Here is a 12868-nt window from a genome sequence, read left to right as displayed (position 1 = left end):
AGCGGGACTCGAGTATGTGTTTGAGTCTGAGGCTGCGTTGTGGAATGATGATGCGAGCTAGTCCGGTGATTTATATTATAGACAACGAAGAGACAAGGAAAGAATCGAAGAAGGAATGAAATGAAGTGGAGTGCAGTGAAGAAAAGTGGAAGAAAGGAAAAGAAATATAGTCAAGGACCAGACAAGACCAGAGACGAGACGGGATAGAGAACGACTGGCACTCGGAAAGACCGAAGAATAGACCAAGGGAAAGGATATATAAAGACAAGCGAATCGATAACTTACAGGGCAAAGGAAAGTGTAGATACGAAAGAGGAATAAAACAAAAAAAAAAAAAATCTCAGCCCTACGACCCTAAGCCCGAGCCCCAGGCAGAAAGAAAACGGGTCCAAGTGAGATCAGAACGTCCACGGCTTATGTGGCTGCAGATCGAATCCAGTTACTGTATACCCTGACCTTGCCTTACCCTACCTACCCATACCCTGCAGTATACCCCTCTACCCCTCCTACAATAAGTTACTGCATATTGCATATACATACAATCTAGATTACAATAGACAACCGCCTTCAGCTGCAATGTCCCCAGTAAACTAAACTACCACTAAGCCCAGAGCCTCCCTCACCGGGCTAGACATGCCCCGCCGATCACCTGCAGTAGGCCGGAGGAGCCGCAAAGACGGTGAGAGGGGAGAGCCTGGAGAGAGAGAGAAGACGGCGCGGGGCACGATTGCAGCCCTGTGAGTCGGTGAGTTCACATGGAGTGTCCACATGGGGAGATTTAGCTCGGTGGGATATGGATGTGGTTGGTGCATAGGGCTTGGTATTGCGTTTGAATCGGGCGCCCAGTGACTCAGCCTCTTCTTACTTAGCCCGACCTAGACGGTGAAAGATAGCACAGCCTTAACAGTGCCACAGTTTCTGATTACTCCGTTGTTTTACTCCGTACACCGCTGTGAATCGACTCATTTATATAGTTGATGCTTTGGATGATACTGCTTTTTCGCTTGGATTTGGCGGTGATGGGTAACTTCGTGTGTGTTGATCTGGTGGGGACGATTAGGCTCCCGCATTCCTGGTGTCGCTAGCCCGTATGTATGTACGGATCAATAATTAACTTGGAAGTTGGTAACTACCTTGGAAGCCGTGTTGGCAATGCTACTACTGTACATGTATGCAAGAGTGGTTCAGATGGAATTTATGACCAGATTGTAGAACTATCCATGGTAGTTCTTATTCCATGATACTGATACTGTGCAGACCACACATAAGTTATCCAGGTGCATACAGCACCCGCACTGCATGTACTCCGTCTCGGTACATATCTACATGCATACCGGTAGCGTCAACAGCCATAGGGCTGAGACAAGTGGAGACCAGGCTGATGAATCACCCATGTAGGATATCGGGGCGAAGAGAAAACAAGCTTGGAGAAGTGGAGGGGTACTATTCTTGTCAATTATATGCCGTCAATTTGAATGTAAATGGAAATGCAAATGGATAAATGTCAACTGGAGTCTATTCCAAAGGATTAGATACTGTTCTGATATTGATATCGTACACAAAAGAGCCTCAATGGGCGAACAAGCGGGGTCCACGCATGCGGTGGTAAATCCCCCTCCAAAACAAAGAAAACTCCGATTTTCATAAGGCCTCCCATCTACCATCTCCATCTTCTCCAGCTCACACCTTTCAGCTGAACGACAGCCGAACTTGGTTAAACAGACCCCAAAGCACCGTGACTCAACCCACGAGCCAAACCAGAACGTAACATCCGCAGAATATCCTCACCCCTGGTTGACTCAGGCAATCCAACACGCCAATCCCAGCCACGATCACCAACAGCAGACATGTCACTAGGACGGGGGACGAGAACACCCGAGCCACCCATAGAAGCAGGACCCGAACCAGAACCAGAGCCAGAGCGCGTGCGCGCTGACTCGAGAATGCCGTTGCCCATCAAGGAGAATGTCGAGGCGTTGAAATTCGTAACTGATTGTTTGAATAGGGCGCGTGGGGAGGGGGGTGCGAAAGACGGGTCTGAGCTTTGTGTTGCGGCTAGGAGGGTTGAGCGGAAACATTCCTCGCATTGGGCGTAGACGCGGGGAGTGACGGTTTCTAGGTCTTCGATTGCAGAGAGGATGGTGAATTGTTGGGAGACTGTGAGGACAGGGGTTGGTTCTAGTCGGGTCAGTTTGGTGTTATGAAGTAGTGGTATGGGAAACTGACGGCTCACGAATACTAGGGCTTCGCCAAGTAGTGCTAGTAGTCCGTCGACTTGGACGGCAGAGTCGCGATCTGGGTCGTACAGTCCTCCGTAGATGTTATCGGCGGCACTGCCGATGACAGCGGCGAGGGCTTGGGCAGCGGCGCGGCGTCGAGCTAGGGGCTTGTAGCGTGGCCGCTCGCCTTCTTTGAGTTCGAATTCTTCATCACGAATCTCATAGAAGCGGCGCAGAGTTGCGTAGCCACTGAGGTAGAATTGAAGGATGCGAGCTGCTTCCTCGTCGATCTCGGCAATCGAGGATAAGCATGTCTTTGGTTCTTTCATCATGGATCGGAGGTATGAGTCGAGGTCCGCCGTCGCAGGGTATGCCCGTGACTGGACCAAACTGTATGAAATCAAAAGGTCGACAACAGACTTCACCTTGCGGCGGCTCTGAGCACGGGCGTAGCACACAAGAGCAAGACCGAAGTCTTCGGACTTGGACGTCAACATGTCACCAAATCTCTGTTATGTGTTAGTCTCAGTAAAAAGAGAGAACGGGGCTGAACATACCTCGGAGACTCTGCGTCCCTGTTCCTCCAAGTCAAGATCCGAGCATAGAACAACCAATTTATCCAGCTGATCAGAGTTTTCTAACGGAAGCTTATCGACAATCTCAGAAACAGCCTTCTTCATCTGGTTGGTATCATTGAGTCGGCTCAGCACTTCAAGAGCCAACTCCCAGCCTTCACGGGTGGTAGTCTCGTTCTGAATAACAGGAATGTCATACAGTCCAAATGCATAGTCGCGAAGGATATCGTCCTTGCGCAGGTGCCGGGACGGAGCCTTGTTATCCTGGCCGTACGAAAGAACCATCAAGTCATTCTCTGATAGACCAGGGAAACTCTTCTGGCCCCGACTGGACTCGAACCAGAGTCCTTGGCTGGCAATTTCTGCCACGGTGGCAGCAATGCAGAGAGACCATCTCTGGAGCAATTCCAGCACGCCCTGCACGTTGCCCTCAAAAATAGATGCGAGGCCGACCTCCACACTGCTGAGAGTGTTGGGTTGGAAACTGCTGCCGGATTCGCTGGTGACATTGCTTGAAGCTAATGCAAGACGGTTGATATAAGCTTCCCGGTAGTTCATAGCGACAGCACGAGTCTGTTTAACCCTAGGTCCACGCGAGCGCAGGAAATCGTTGCCGAATGTGCTAGCATCGAATTCCATGTCCGCACCGTCGTCGTCCTCACCGTCCCACCAAGCAGTCAGTGCGATAGTAGCCTCCACCCAGTCCTGGGAATGAGCTTTGATGGCGGCCGGGTCACCGAGAAGAATCCGATAGATGGACCTCAGGCTTTGATAGATTGACCAGGGAATACGGCTTTCGGCCATGCGAGCGGACTGAGTGAACGACATAGGTTTCTGGTTCAAGTTGTTCAACCCAAAATTGACGGCTTGGAATCGGTTCTCCGGAACGGGTACGATGGACTCATCTCGTTCCTCGCCCTCTGCAAATTCTTCTAGCTCCGTGATAGATGTCACAACGCGTTTCCGGTATGCAGCCCACTCCGCACCATCGACGTTCCAGTTGTCCATCTTTGTCCCAGGGCAAGATTCGAGGATCAGAAGAGCCCGGTTGACCTCGCGCTGAATGTTCTGCAATTGCGCGCCACGGTATCCAGGCTGTGGCAGCCCGTCCTGCAGTGCGGAGCGGGCATAGTTGAAGTCCGCAGAGCGAAGGATCTTGGCTGCTTCGTCCAAGTGACCACGCAGCACTGACGCGGTAATGATATCCCAAAAGTTCGACGAGGCAGTCGGGTTTGGTTCCACATATTTCAATTCTTGTAGGCCCTTCGTTTGCGGCGCATGATTATCATTGAGCCACTCAAGCAGAATCTGGGGGTAGGGCTTGGGGTTGCTGGATCGCGCCAGAGCCTGGACCATGCCTAGACCCAAATTGGAGGGTGATTCACGGGCAGGCTGGTTGATTTGAAGTAGCAATGAAGCTAAAAAGCTTGCTTTGACCAGGTTGGGAGCTTGCTCCCCGGGTCCAATGCCGGACTGCGCATTGTACGGCCGACTAATTCCACTGCGGTCAGCAGACGCCTGCCAAGTTGCTGCCAGTTCTTGGGAGATATCGGCCAACACGGCATCGAAATCCACATGTCTTTCTTCTGCGGCTTTCATCTCATCGGCAAGCTTGCCAAGGATATCCTCCGTGGCAAGGATCATATCGCTCGGCTCATTGACAGCAGGCATGCGGGTCCGGGAAGCTAGGTTGTGCAGGATGGATGGCATGGCGGATGCTTTCTTCGGGGAAAGCTTGGTCTTTCGCGGCGACTGATTTGTCCAGTGTTCGTCGAGCTTCGGCCGCTTAGCATCACTAGGATTCGAGTAGATGGGTTTGCGCTGAGCGAGAGCAGGAGCAGGAGCAGGAGCAGGTTGGGGTTGTGGGTTTCCGAACATCGAAGTGAAGCTAAAAGGCTTTGGCTGGTTTTGGGATGTCAGGTCCATATCCTCTTCAGCTTCCTCGACCTCCTCCTCCTCCACTTCATCCTCAAGCTCTTCAGGCTCCATCTCTTCGTTCTCTTCCTGGTAGTCGCTCATTTGCGACGAGGCAAACCCATTGGAGTGGCCGAAGTTCATCGAGTCGCCAAATGCGGTTCCATTTGTCGCGACACTGTAACGAAGATTCGACGCGGTGGTGGGTTTGGTCGAGGGCGCTTGGGTTCGGGGCATGGCATAATCGGTCGAGCCAAACGAGGAGCCAAAAATGCTGTCATTCGTGTTGATGTTTCCGGACTTGGTAAAAACGGAGTTGGAGAACTCGTTCGTGGAGAAAGAGTGTTCATTTCTTGAGAAGGCCATACGCGAGCCACCGTTGACAGTAGATGTTGGCAGCCCTTGCGGTGTGAATGACTTCGCGCTGGATGGCGGCGGGCCGGCAGGAGTTGTCGACACGTTACTCCACAAGCTGCGAGAGCGATCTCTCTCCGGGGTCTCAGGGGGACTAGATTCGTAAGGTACTTGGAAGGACATTGTGACCGGCGGAGATATCACAATGGAGAAGGACGGTTAAGAAGCATCAGAGAAAGGAAGTTTTGGGCCGCAATATCTCTGAGGGTTGGGAGAAACAGCAATCAATCAGACAGTTGCTGCAAAGTGATAGAAAGGGTCGATGAGTGATTTTGATTGTTACAGGAGCTCCCTCGTCTCCGAGTTTGACGTGTTTTTACTACACTTTCTGCATTGACGCGACGGCGAAAGTTCTCAGGCAGTAAGGCATACATAATCAGGTGATCTTCGTATCAAGTCACGTGTAGAAACAATCACGTGGGTTGGTATCACGTGGAATCACGTGGCAGTGTATGGGGGCCAAACCCTCATTGGATCGGGGCCAACACTGCCAACAAGGGTAACAAGGCTCAGTTGGAGCGCCCGAGACGATCTTGGCCAGACTTAGAAAGCCTTGGGATGCGAGGCTGAATCAGGAGACTGGGTTACATGTATATATAAGAAGCGCATCCTCCACATGGTCCAATCCAACTAAATCACCATGGATTCCATGATAACTGCTCAATACTTCATCAAACAGAGCCAGTTCCGACATCATTACACAGTCACCCTCCCTGGCAACAGGCAACTCTACCATGTGCAGAATTCTGGGTTCACACCAGGCAAGCCAGATTTAACCTTCCACAAAAGTACGGACACCAGTGGCCCCATCGCGGGGGTTGTCAAATTCCGACATTTCTCCAGTGATGCAGAGATCGGCCTTGGCGACCCAAAACAACCCAAGGTCAAGGAAATCCTGCACAAAGAGGGCTTTTTCAAGAAAGCGCATTGGTTCCGCATGACGGCTAAAGACGGAGCACAGACTTTCACTTGGAAACGCACTCATTCTCTTGGCCGTGGGTCTGAATGGTACAAACTTGTTGAGGAGAGTACTCAGTCTGTTGTGGCTGTCCTCTCGGCGGGCTCTCTGGTCAAAGGGAATGGGAATATTGATATTTATGTCCCCCTGGGTGAGCAGTTTTACCAGATGACGCTTTTTACTGGGATTGCGGTGGTCGAGAAGTCAAGGAGACAGAGAAGTTCCGCAGCTGGAGCTGGTGGAGGTGGAGGTGGAGGATGTTAGCCAAGACTGTTTCATTATGTTTTAAGGTTACGAGGTCATGACAATGCTGCCTAATTTTCAAGGTTATAAGGTGGAGAGAATTAAGGTCGATCGATTTACAAAGAACTAAAGTCGGGGAGTCCGAGGGGTCCGAGGCAGTGCAGAGACATGTTTCACACTAGACAAGCCTTTTTTTCCATGTTTGATCGACAGGGTTCTGTTATGTAATCCTATACAATATCCTGTTGCCTAAGATAATAATTCTTCCAGAGCCTCACTTTCTTACTTCAATTCAATTATGGCTTCAGATTGACATGGCGCTCCGACGACCACATCGGAAATCTCGTCACGGCTGTGTAGAATGCAAGCGGCGACGAGTAAAGGTAACACCATTTCCACAATTCCAGAAAAATCACTCATTCTCCCATAGTGCGATGAGACCCGACCCTCATGTTCCAATTGCGCTAAGCGCCATGCCGAATGTGAATATGAGTCGTCAAGCTCTCTCCTCTGGGCAAATGAAGAAGCCTCCCGCTCTCGCGCCTCCGGGTCAGACAGTGGCCACCGAGAGGAATCCCTAGGGCAATCCCCCTCAAATCCAGAAACCGACTCGCTCGGAATCCTCAGCCATCTCAGCGGAAATGCATCACTGTCCAGCCCGACGCTGAACTTCCACGACCTAGAGCTGATGATGCAGTGGTGCAACACAACGTACCACACCCTATCCCGCGACGAGCGCACAGATCCAGTCTGGCGCAATATCGTTCCAGAAGAAGCCCTCTCACATCCCTTCCTAATGCACGGCATCCTCGCCGTCTCAGCTCTCCACCTCGCCAGGACAGGTCCAGACCCATCCCATCGAGCCTCGTATCTCAACCGCGCAGTAGCCCACCAGAACCAAGCCCTAGCGCTGTTCCGCGAGCTCCTCGGCGATGTCAACGAGAACAACGCAAAAGCAGTGTTCGCCTTCGCTGGCATCGTCGTCGTCTACACGTTCGGATTCCCGCATACGCCAGACGCACAGGATGCCTGGGCCTGCGTGGACGATCTATACCAAGTCCTGATCCTAACACGCGGCGTGCAGCAGGTTATCTACGCGCCGCGGGATTTCAGCACATTTCTACGAGAAAGTAACTTCAATCCCATTCTCCAGGTGGATGAGGTCCGCGGTGTGATACCCGATGATGCGAGCGCCGCATTACGCAAACTTTACGAGGCCAATGATGCCTGTCCGGGTGCGGATCAAGAGGTTTACCGGCTGGCCATTGTGAATTTGGAGGAGATGCTTAGTTGGGTTTATGGCGGGATGACAGCCAATACCATTGCCGGGCGCTGGGCGATCCGCTTGCCGGCGCGGTTTATGGAATGCCTACGCGAGCGGGAACCCTTGGCGCTCGTCATGTTGGCGTACTATGGCGTGCTCTTGACTTATTTGCAGCATCGGTGGTGTTTTGACGAGTGGTGTGTGAGAATCCCCAAGGCTGTGTGGGCTATTCTGGATGATCAGTGGAGACCACTGGTGCATTGGGCTATGAAGGAAACCCTCGGTGTCAACTACCTGGAGCGGGTGGAGGTTGACTGACTGTTATTTTTCATTATTTACCATATACCCATCCAATTTCCAATTGCGGTACATTACCGAAATCAATTCAAAACCTGAAACACGAAACTCCTCGTTCCCCCAGATTCCACATTCCCCGGTTAAACCATCACATCAGCTCCCACCTTCAAGCCCCCCATCCGCACCACAGCCCTCCCCTTCCCAAGAAGGTAGTTAACCTCACTAGGATGAACAACCACAAAGATAACCATAAGCGCAAACATTAACAACCCATCGAAAACATAAATAAACGCCTCATGGCCCATGACATAACCATACGTGCCCTGAATATACTCAACAACACGCACAACAGACCGAATAAGAACAAGAATACTAGACGAGTGCAAAGCCCACATATGCTTGCGCCAGGGGTACTGGTCAGCAACAGCACTAGCAGCAGAATCAGCCCGAATGCGCCGCTGGAAAACAAGCGCGCTGATGAGGAAGAATCCAAAGAAGATAATCTGAACAAATAGACCACCAATGATGACGTTTTGGCCTGTACTTGATGACGAAGATGAGCCTGAAGCCATGATTCCAGCACCTGAAATAATGACAACGATCAGCAATGAATCGTATTTGTGACAGTGACTTAAAATAAGAATCGAGAGGAGGTCATACCAGATGCCTGCATCAAGAAGCTCAACACATCTCCCGCGACGAATATCTTGGTCATCCACGATACCCTCACAAGCGCCAATTTCTCACCCTTAACCATGAGCACGATTCGTCCGAGTTCCATGTAGATACTCGCTGCGAAGAGGGCTGGCGCGATGAGGAGGAGTGTACTTTGCATAACGTATGGACCCAGTGTCCAATTAGGGGATTGTTGGGCTGACATCGCGCGGCCAATGTATCCTACCAGTTCGACTGGAAGTTCGGTGTTAGTTTTGTAACGTATATATTATAGAGCTCGAATTGGTTTGGATTCGGGTACGGATAGATCTTACAGTATCCGCCGATAACCAAAGGGATGAAGAACCATGTTCGTGTGCGGAAGAGGTGAAATGTATGTAGGACGGTTGTGACTGCGAAGAGGATCACGAAGATCACGGCTGCGGCGATGGAGGGGCTGTATGTATATGCGATCCAGCTACTTTCTGAGGAGACCATTTTGATGTGGACGTTGGTGGTGTTTGCGTTGGATGTAGGCTGTATATTGCTGCGGAGTATACTCGAGTCAAGTAAGTGGTGGAGTTTCGGAGAGTGCTAAACGAATTGAATGGAATTAGAAAATAGAGCTGACTTCAGGACACTTATATGTCTATTTCCCTTCAGAATTTTCTCTTGGATATAAATAAGATCGGGGCAAATGCAATGCATGGCTGGTATACGGTTCGTATACTCGTACACATATCTCGATATGGTTAGTGTGGGTCCCGCTAAGCCGAACATGGAACTAAGTACGAGGATACGAATCTATATTTTCTTTTCTTCTTTTCAATGCGGCACGCGTCCGATTCAAGCTTTCAAGCGGGCTTCTGGATCTTCGAGGGTCTCGCTCAGACCCCTGATTTTATGGTAAGGGACTTGGCAAGGCTGGGATTGGATCTTTGTTTGTATACGGCTAGACCCTGATGTACTAGAATAGACCTCGGCAGTCTGCAAGATCTTGATTGGTGGCTCTTGACTATATCTCCCAACTGCAACCTATCAAAGCTCCATGTATTTACATGCAGATCAACATGCTGGATAGGGCGAATGTACATTAATATACTATACACTCACAACTTAGCCTGCTCCCCACCATTCTCCAGAACATACCGATACCTCGCCTTCCCCTCATGCATATCAACCAATGCCTGATTAACATCCCTCATAGCCCTCCTCTCAACCCAAGGCAAAACCTGCTTCTCAGCCGCCAACTCCAACATATCCCTAATATCCCCCGGCGACCCAATATTCGACCCAGTAACCTTAACCCCCTTCTGAATAAGTGACCAAGCCATAAGCGGCGGCAAAGCCTCCTCAGGCGCGCCCACCTGCACAAAAACGCCATCCCGCTTAAGCAACCTCAAATACCCTGCAAACGGCATATCATGCGCAGAAACAGTACTCAAAACAACATCCATCTTCCTCGACCACTTCTTCTCCCACCCTTTCTCTTCCCCAGTCGCTATAAACCCATCTGCCCCAAGCCCGCCAATCGCATCCGCCTTCTTCGCACTCGATCGCGATATCCCGATTACCCGCTCTGCGCCGAGCGCTCGCGCAAATAATATCCCGAGGTGTCCTAGCCCCCCAATGCCCACAATCCCAACCGTCTTCCCGGGTCCAACGCCGTACTTCTTTAGCGGCGCATACACTGTCACGCCGGCACAAAGTAACGGCGCAGCACGCACACTAGGCAGTGCATCTGGAATCCGGAAAACAAAATGCGCAGGCCCACGCCATGAATCCGCGAACCCGCCGAAGGATTTACTCCGGTTTGCGTCGAGGTAGCGGCCGTTATATGTGCCCGTCATGCGCGCGCAGTAACTTTCCTGGCCATCGGCGCATGCTTCGCAATCAGGTTTGAGGCAGGAGCTGCTTTGCGCGCCTATGCCGACGCGTTCGCCGAGTCGGATATTGCGGATAGACGGGTTTGTGGGGTGGTTGGGCACCTCGCTGCCGATGCGGCGTACTGTGCCGATTATCTCGTGGCCGGCTACGCAAGGATAATCTGTTGGGCCCCAGCCCGAGTTTAGGGTGTGGATGTCTGTGCCGCAGATTCCGCAGTGGGTTATGGAAATTTCGATGTCGGTTGGTGTGAAGGGTTTTGGGGTGTAGGTTGTGTAGGATAGGGGGGTTTTGGCCGAGGTTGAGACCCAGCCTTTGAATGTCTCTTGGGACATTTTGGTTGTGGTCTGTTCGACGGTTGGGGATTGAGGTTGTGTTGGCGTGGATGAGAGGTAGATGGGCAATTGGATAGGTAAGTACTTTGGTATGTCTGATAGTATCGACAAGGAATTATGAAGATTAAGAGCAAAAGTTTCCAAGAAGACTAAAGTGGACTTGACATATGCGGAGAACAAAGTTACCGAGGTCGAGCTTAACTCCGGCTCCACTAAATGAACATATTTACATTGGGGTATCAATTACCGGGCTACGCCCATCAGATCATCGAGCTCGTCAGTTGTGAGGGTACTACGACGCCGGTTCGCTGGCCGGGCCTTCTCTGGACGGCTCCTCTTTCTTGATTCGCGCTCCTTGCGTTCATTTTGAGCTGCGCGTGCTTCGTCTTCGACCGCGGCTAGCTTTTCGTGAACGCTCATTTGTGATTCGTTGGCATTGGGCTGTACGGGATTAGTCCTGGGGATCTCTAATGGGTTGTTTTCGTTGCATACCTGACGGGTGTCTTTTGTTTCGGTCTTTCGTCTGGAGGATCTCTGCGTGACAGACTCGGTTTTGTATGCTTTGATTGGTAACGTGTCGTCTTCCGGGGTGGAAACGCATGGTGAGCCTTGTAGGCCTGGTGTGAAAGAGACCTTTCGGGGACGTTTTGTCATTGCATTTTCACTCCGCTCCCTTAAAGCTCGGTCTGGTCGCTCGGGTACTTTGCGAATCTTAGACCTGGTCTTCGGTGGTTGGGCCATTTCGGGCTCTGGTGCTTTCTGCTCGGAATCACTCATGTCTTCCTCGCCTTGGTCTTCCAAAATTGTCGGGATGGGGTTGGACTCTGACATGCTTTGCATACTGTCCTCGTTCGAGTTAATGCTGAGATCGAGGTTCATGCCGCGCTTCAATTCTTCGGGCCGGATGGAGTCTCCACCATCTGCAAGGCGACGCTGCCAACCCCCCATCATAGTAACCGCCTGTTTCCAGCGGCTTTCCATCTTTACCCAGCCTTCCCGCAGCCGCTTGATCTCTTCATCTCTCGTCTCAACTTCTTCAAGAGGCACGAAAGAGGGGTTTGTAAGGAGTGTCCGCAGATGATCCAATACTGTTTCCATATGAACAGACAGCTCTTCACAGGAAGTTGGAAGTGAAGTAACAGGCCCCGAAGACTTGTTCGGTCCCACACTTGCACCCATACTCGCCTGTTCATTCTCATTCTTCCCCTGGTCATGCTGTGGAATCCCTTGTAGGTCCTTCAGGGTATGGACAGTGCTCCGTGCAAGCTCAATTAATGTATCATTCTCGTCGCTGAGATTCTGACACAGCTCCGTTAAAAAGTCAGTCGTCTCCTGTTTCAAGCTGTACCCCGGATCATTGACTCGATCTCCACCGCTAGCCCCAAGTCGTGATCGATCGGCTGCAGGGTTGATGTTGATTGTGGTGACAGTCAGACCCTCTCGCTTTCCCCTCCGTCTCTCGTCCAAATGCGACTTTAGCTTCTGCATTTCCAAATCCCGTTTGCGAATATCGTTGGCGCATTGCGCGCGCACTTGCTGAACCGTACTCTTCATGCGCTGGATTTGTTCTTTGAATCCTCGGATCGTAGCTTCGGCGCTGGAAAGATTGGACTTGAGTGATCGTTCCTGCGCCTCTGCCAGCGCTAGCGAGCGGGTCAAGTCTGCTGATTTCGTCTTGAGTTTTCCCTGCGAAAAGACAAGCGTTAGAACTGTGGTCGGTGTCCAAGAACAAAGAGTATAGACATACAATCTCCACGGTCTGCTCCGACTCGCTCGCCTGCAACGTGCGAATAGTCGTCGCTAAGCTCTCGCGGTGCTCAGCTTCGCGCTAGAGTCTGTTAGTCGCCATCTAGTCGCATAGAGCACAGTACACGCACGTCTCTCCTCAGCACCAGATCATTCACCAAGTTAATCACTCGGGCCATGGTACCGTCGGTCCCTCCCTCTTCATTTTCAGGATCGGCGAAATCAATAGCCCGGCCACCTCTCAGCAGGCCCCGAGCCAGCAAGATATTGTTGACATAGGTTGACGCTGCCTGTAAATTGTGCTCCATTTTGGCGTCGGAGCGTTCACTTGCCAATGTAATGCCAATACCCGAATGGGGAACAAA

At 51.3% G+C, this 12868-nt stretch overlaps 6 protein-coding genes across 6 annotated transcripts; 2 read left to right on the top strand and 4 right to left on the bottom strand.

The window, feature by feature from the left end:
• Positions 1–1505: 1505 nt before the first annotated feature.
• N7446_008743 (putative nuclear pore complex subunit Nup85) lies at positions 1506–5461 on the bottom strand. Its single transcript, XM_058517488.1, has 3 exons — positions 2777–5461; positions 2227–2728; positions 1506–2178 (listed from the first exon to the last, which is right to left on the bottom strand). The coding sequence occupies exons 1-3, from the start codon at positions 5243–5245 to the stop codon at positions 1715–1717; spliced, it is 3435 nt and encodes a 1144-aa protein (XP_058371134.1). The 5' UTR covers positions 5246–5461; the 3' UTR covers positions 1506–1714.
• Positions 5462–5762: 301 nt separating this feature from the next.
• On the top strand, positions 5763–6344 carry N7446_008742 (uncharacterized protein; the record flags this gene model as incomplete). Its single annotated transcript, XM_058517487.1, has 1 exon — positions 5763–6344. One exon carries the CDS (start codon positions 5763–5765, stop codon positions 6342–6344), a length of 582 nt encoding a protein of 193 aa, XP_058371133.1.
• A 293-nt stretch (positions 6345–6637) lies between these two features.
• Positions 6638–7905, top strand: N7446_008741 (Zn(II)2Cys6 transcription factor domain-containing protein; the record flags this gene model as incomplete). The annotated part of the gene is made up of 2 exons (XM_058517486.1): positions 6638–6706; positions 6754–7905. The coding sequence occupies 2 exons, from the start codon at positions 6638–6640 to the stop codon at positions 7903–7905; spliced, it is 1221 nt and encodes a 406-aa protein (XP_058371132.1).
• A 119-nt stretch (positions 7906–8024) lies between these two features.
• Positions 8025–9036, bottom strand: N7446_008740 (RTA1 domain-containing protein; the record flags this gene model as incomplete). The annotated part of the gene is made up of 3 exons (XM_058517485.1): positions 8025–8467; positions 8545–8793; positions 8874–9036. The coding sequence occupies 3 exons, from the start codon at positions 9034–9036 to the stop codon at positions 8025–8027; spliced, it is 855 nt and encodes a 284-aa protein (XP_058371131.1).
• A 611-nt stretch (positions 9037–9647) lies between these two features.
• Positions 9648–10757, bottom strand: N7446_008739 (NAD(P)-dependent alcohol dehydrogenase; the record flags this gene model as incomplete). The annotated part of the gene is made up of 1 exon (XM_058517484.1): positions 9648–10757. One exon carries the CDS (start codon positions 10755–10757, stop codon positions 9648–9650), a length of 1110 nt encoding a protein of 369 aa, XP_058371130.1.
• Positions 10758–11000: 243 nt separating this feature from the next.
• On the bottom strand, positions 11001–12811 carry N7446_008738 (uncharacterized protein; the record flags this gene model as incomplete). The annotated part of the gene is made up of 4 exons (XM_058517483.1): positions 11001–11198; positions 11250–12443; positions 12505–12585; positions 12635–12811. 4 exons carry the CDS (start codon positions 12809–12811, stop codon positions 11001–11003), a joined length of 1650 nt encoding a protein of 549 aa, XP_058371129.1.
• Between the last annotated feature and the right edge of the window lie 57 nt (positions 12812–12868).

This window comes from Penicillium canescens (assembly GCF_028828765.1).
Source record: "Penicillium canescens strain IBT 15451 chromosome Unknown utg000005l_segment0_segment0, whole genome shotgun sequence".
Lineage (NCBI taxonomy): Eukaryota > Fungi > Ascomycota > Eurotiomycetes > Eurotiales > Aspergillaceae > Penicillium > Penicillium canescens.
The sequence above is the reverse complement of the archived record's forward strand: the minus strand, read 5'-3'. Positions and strand labels throughout refer to the sequence as shown.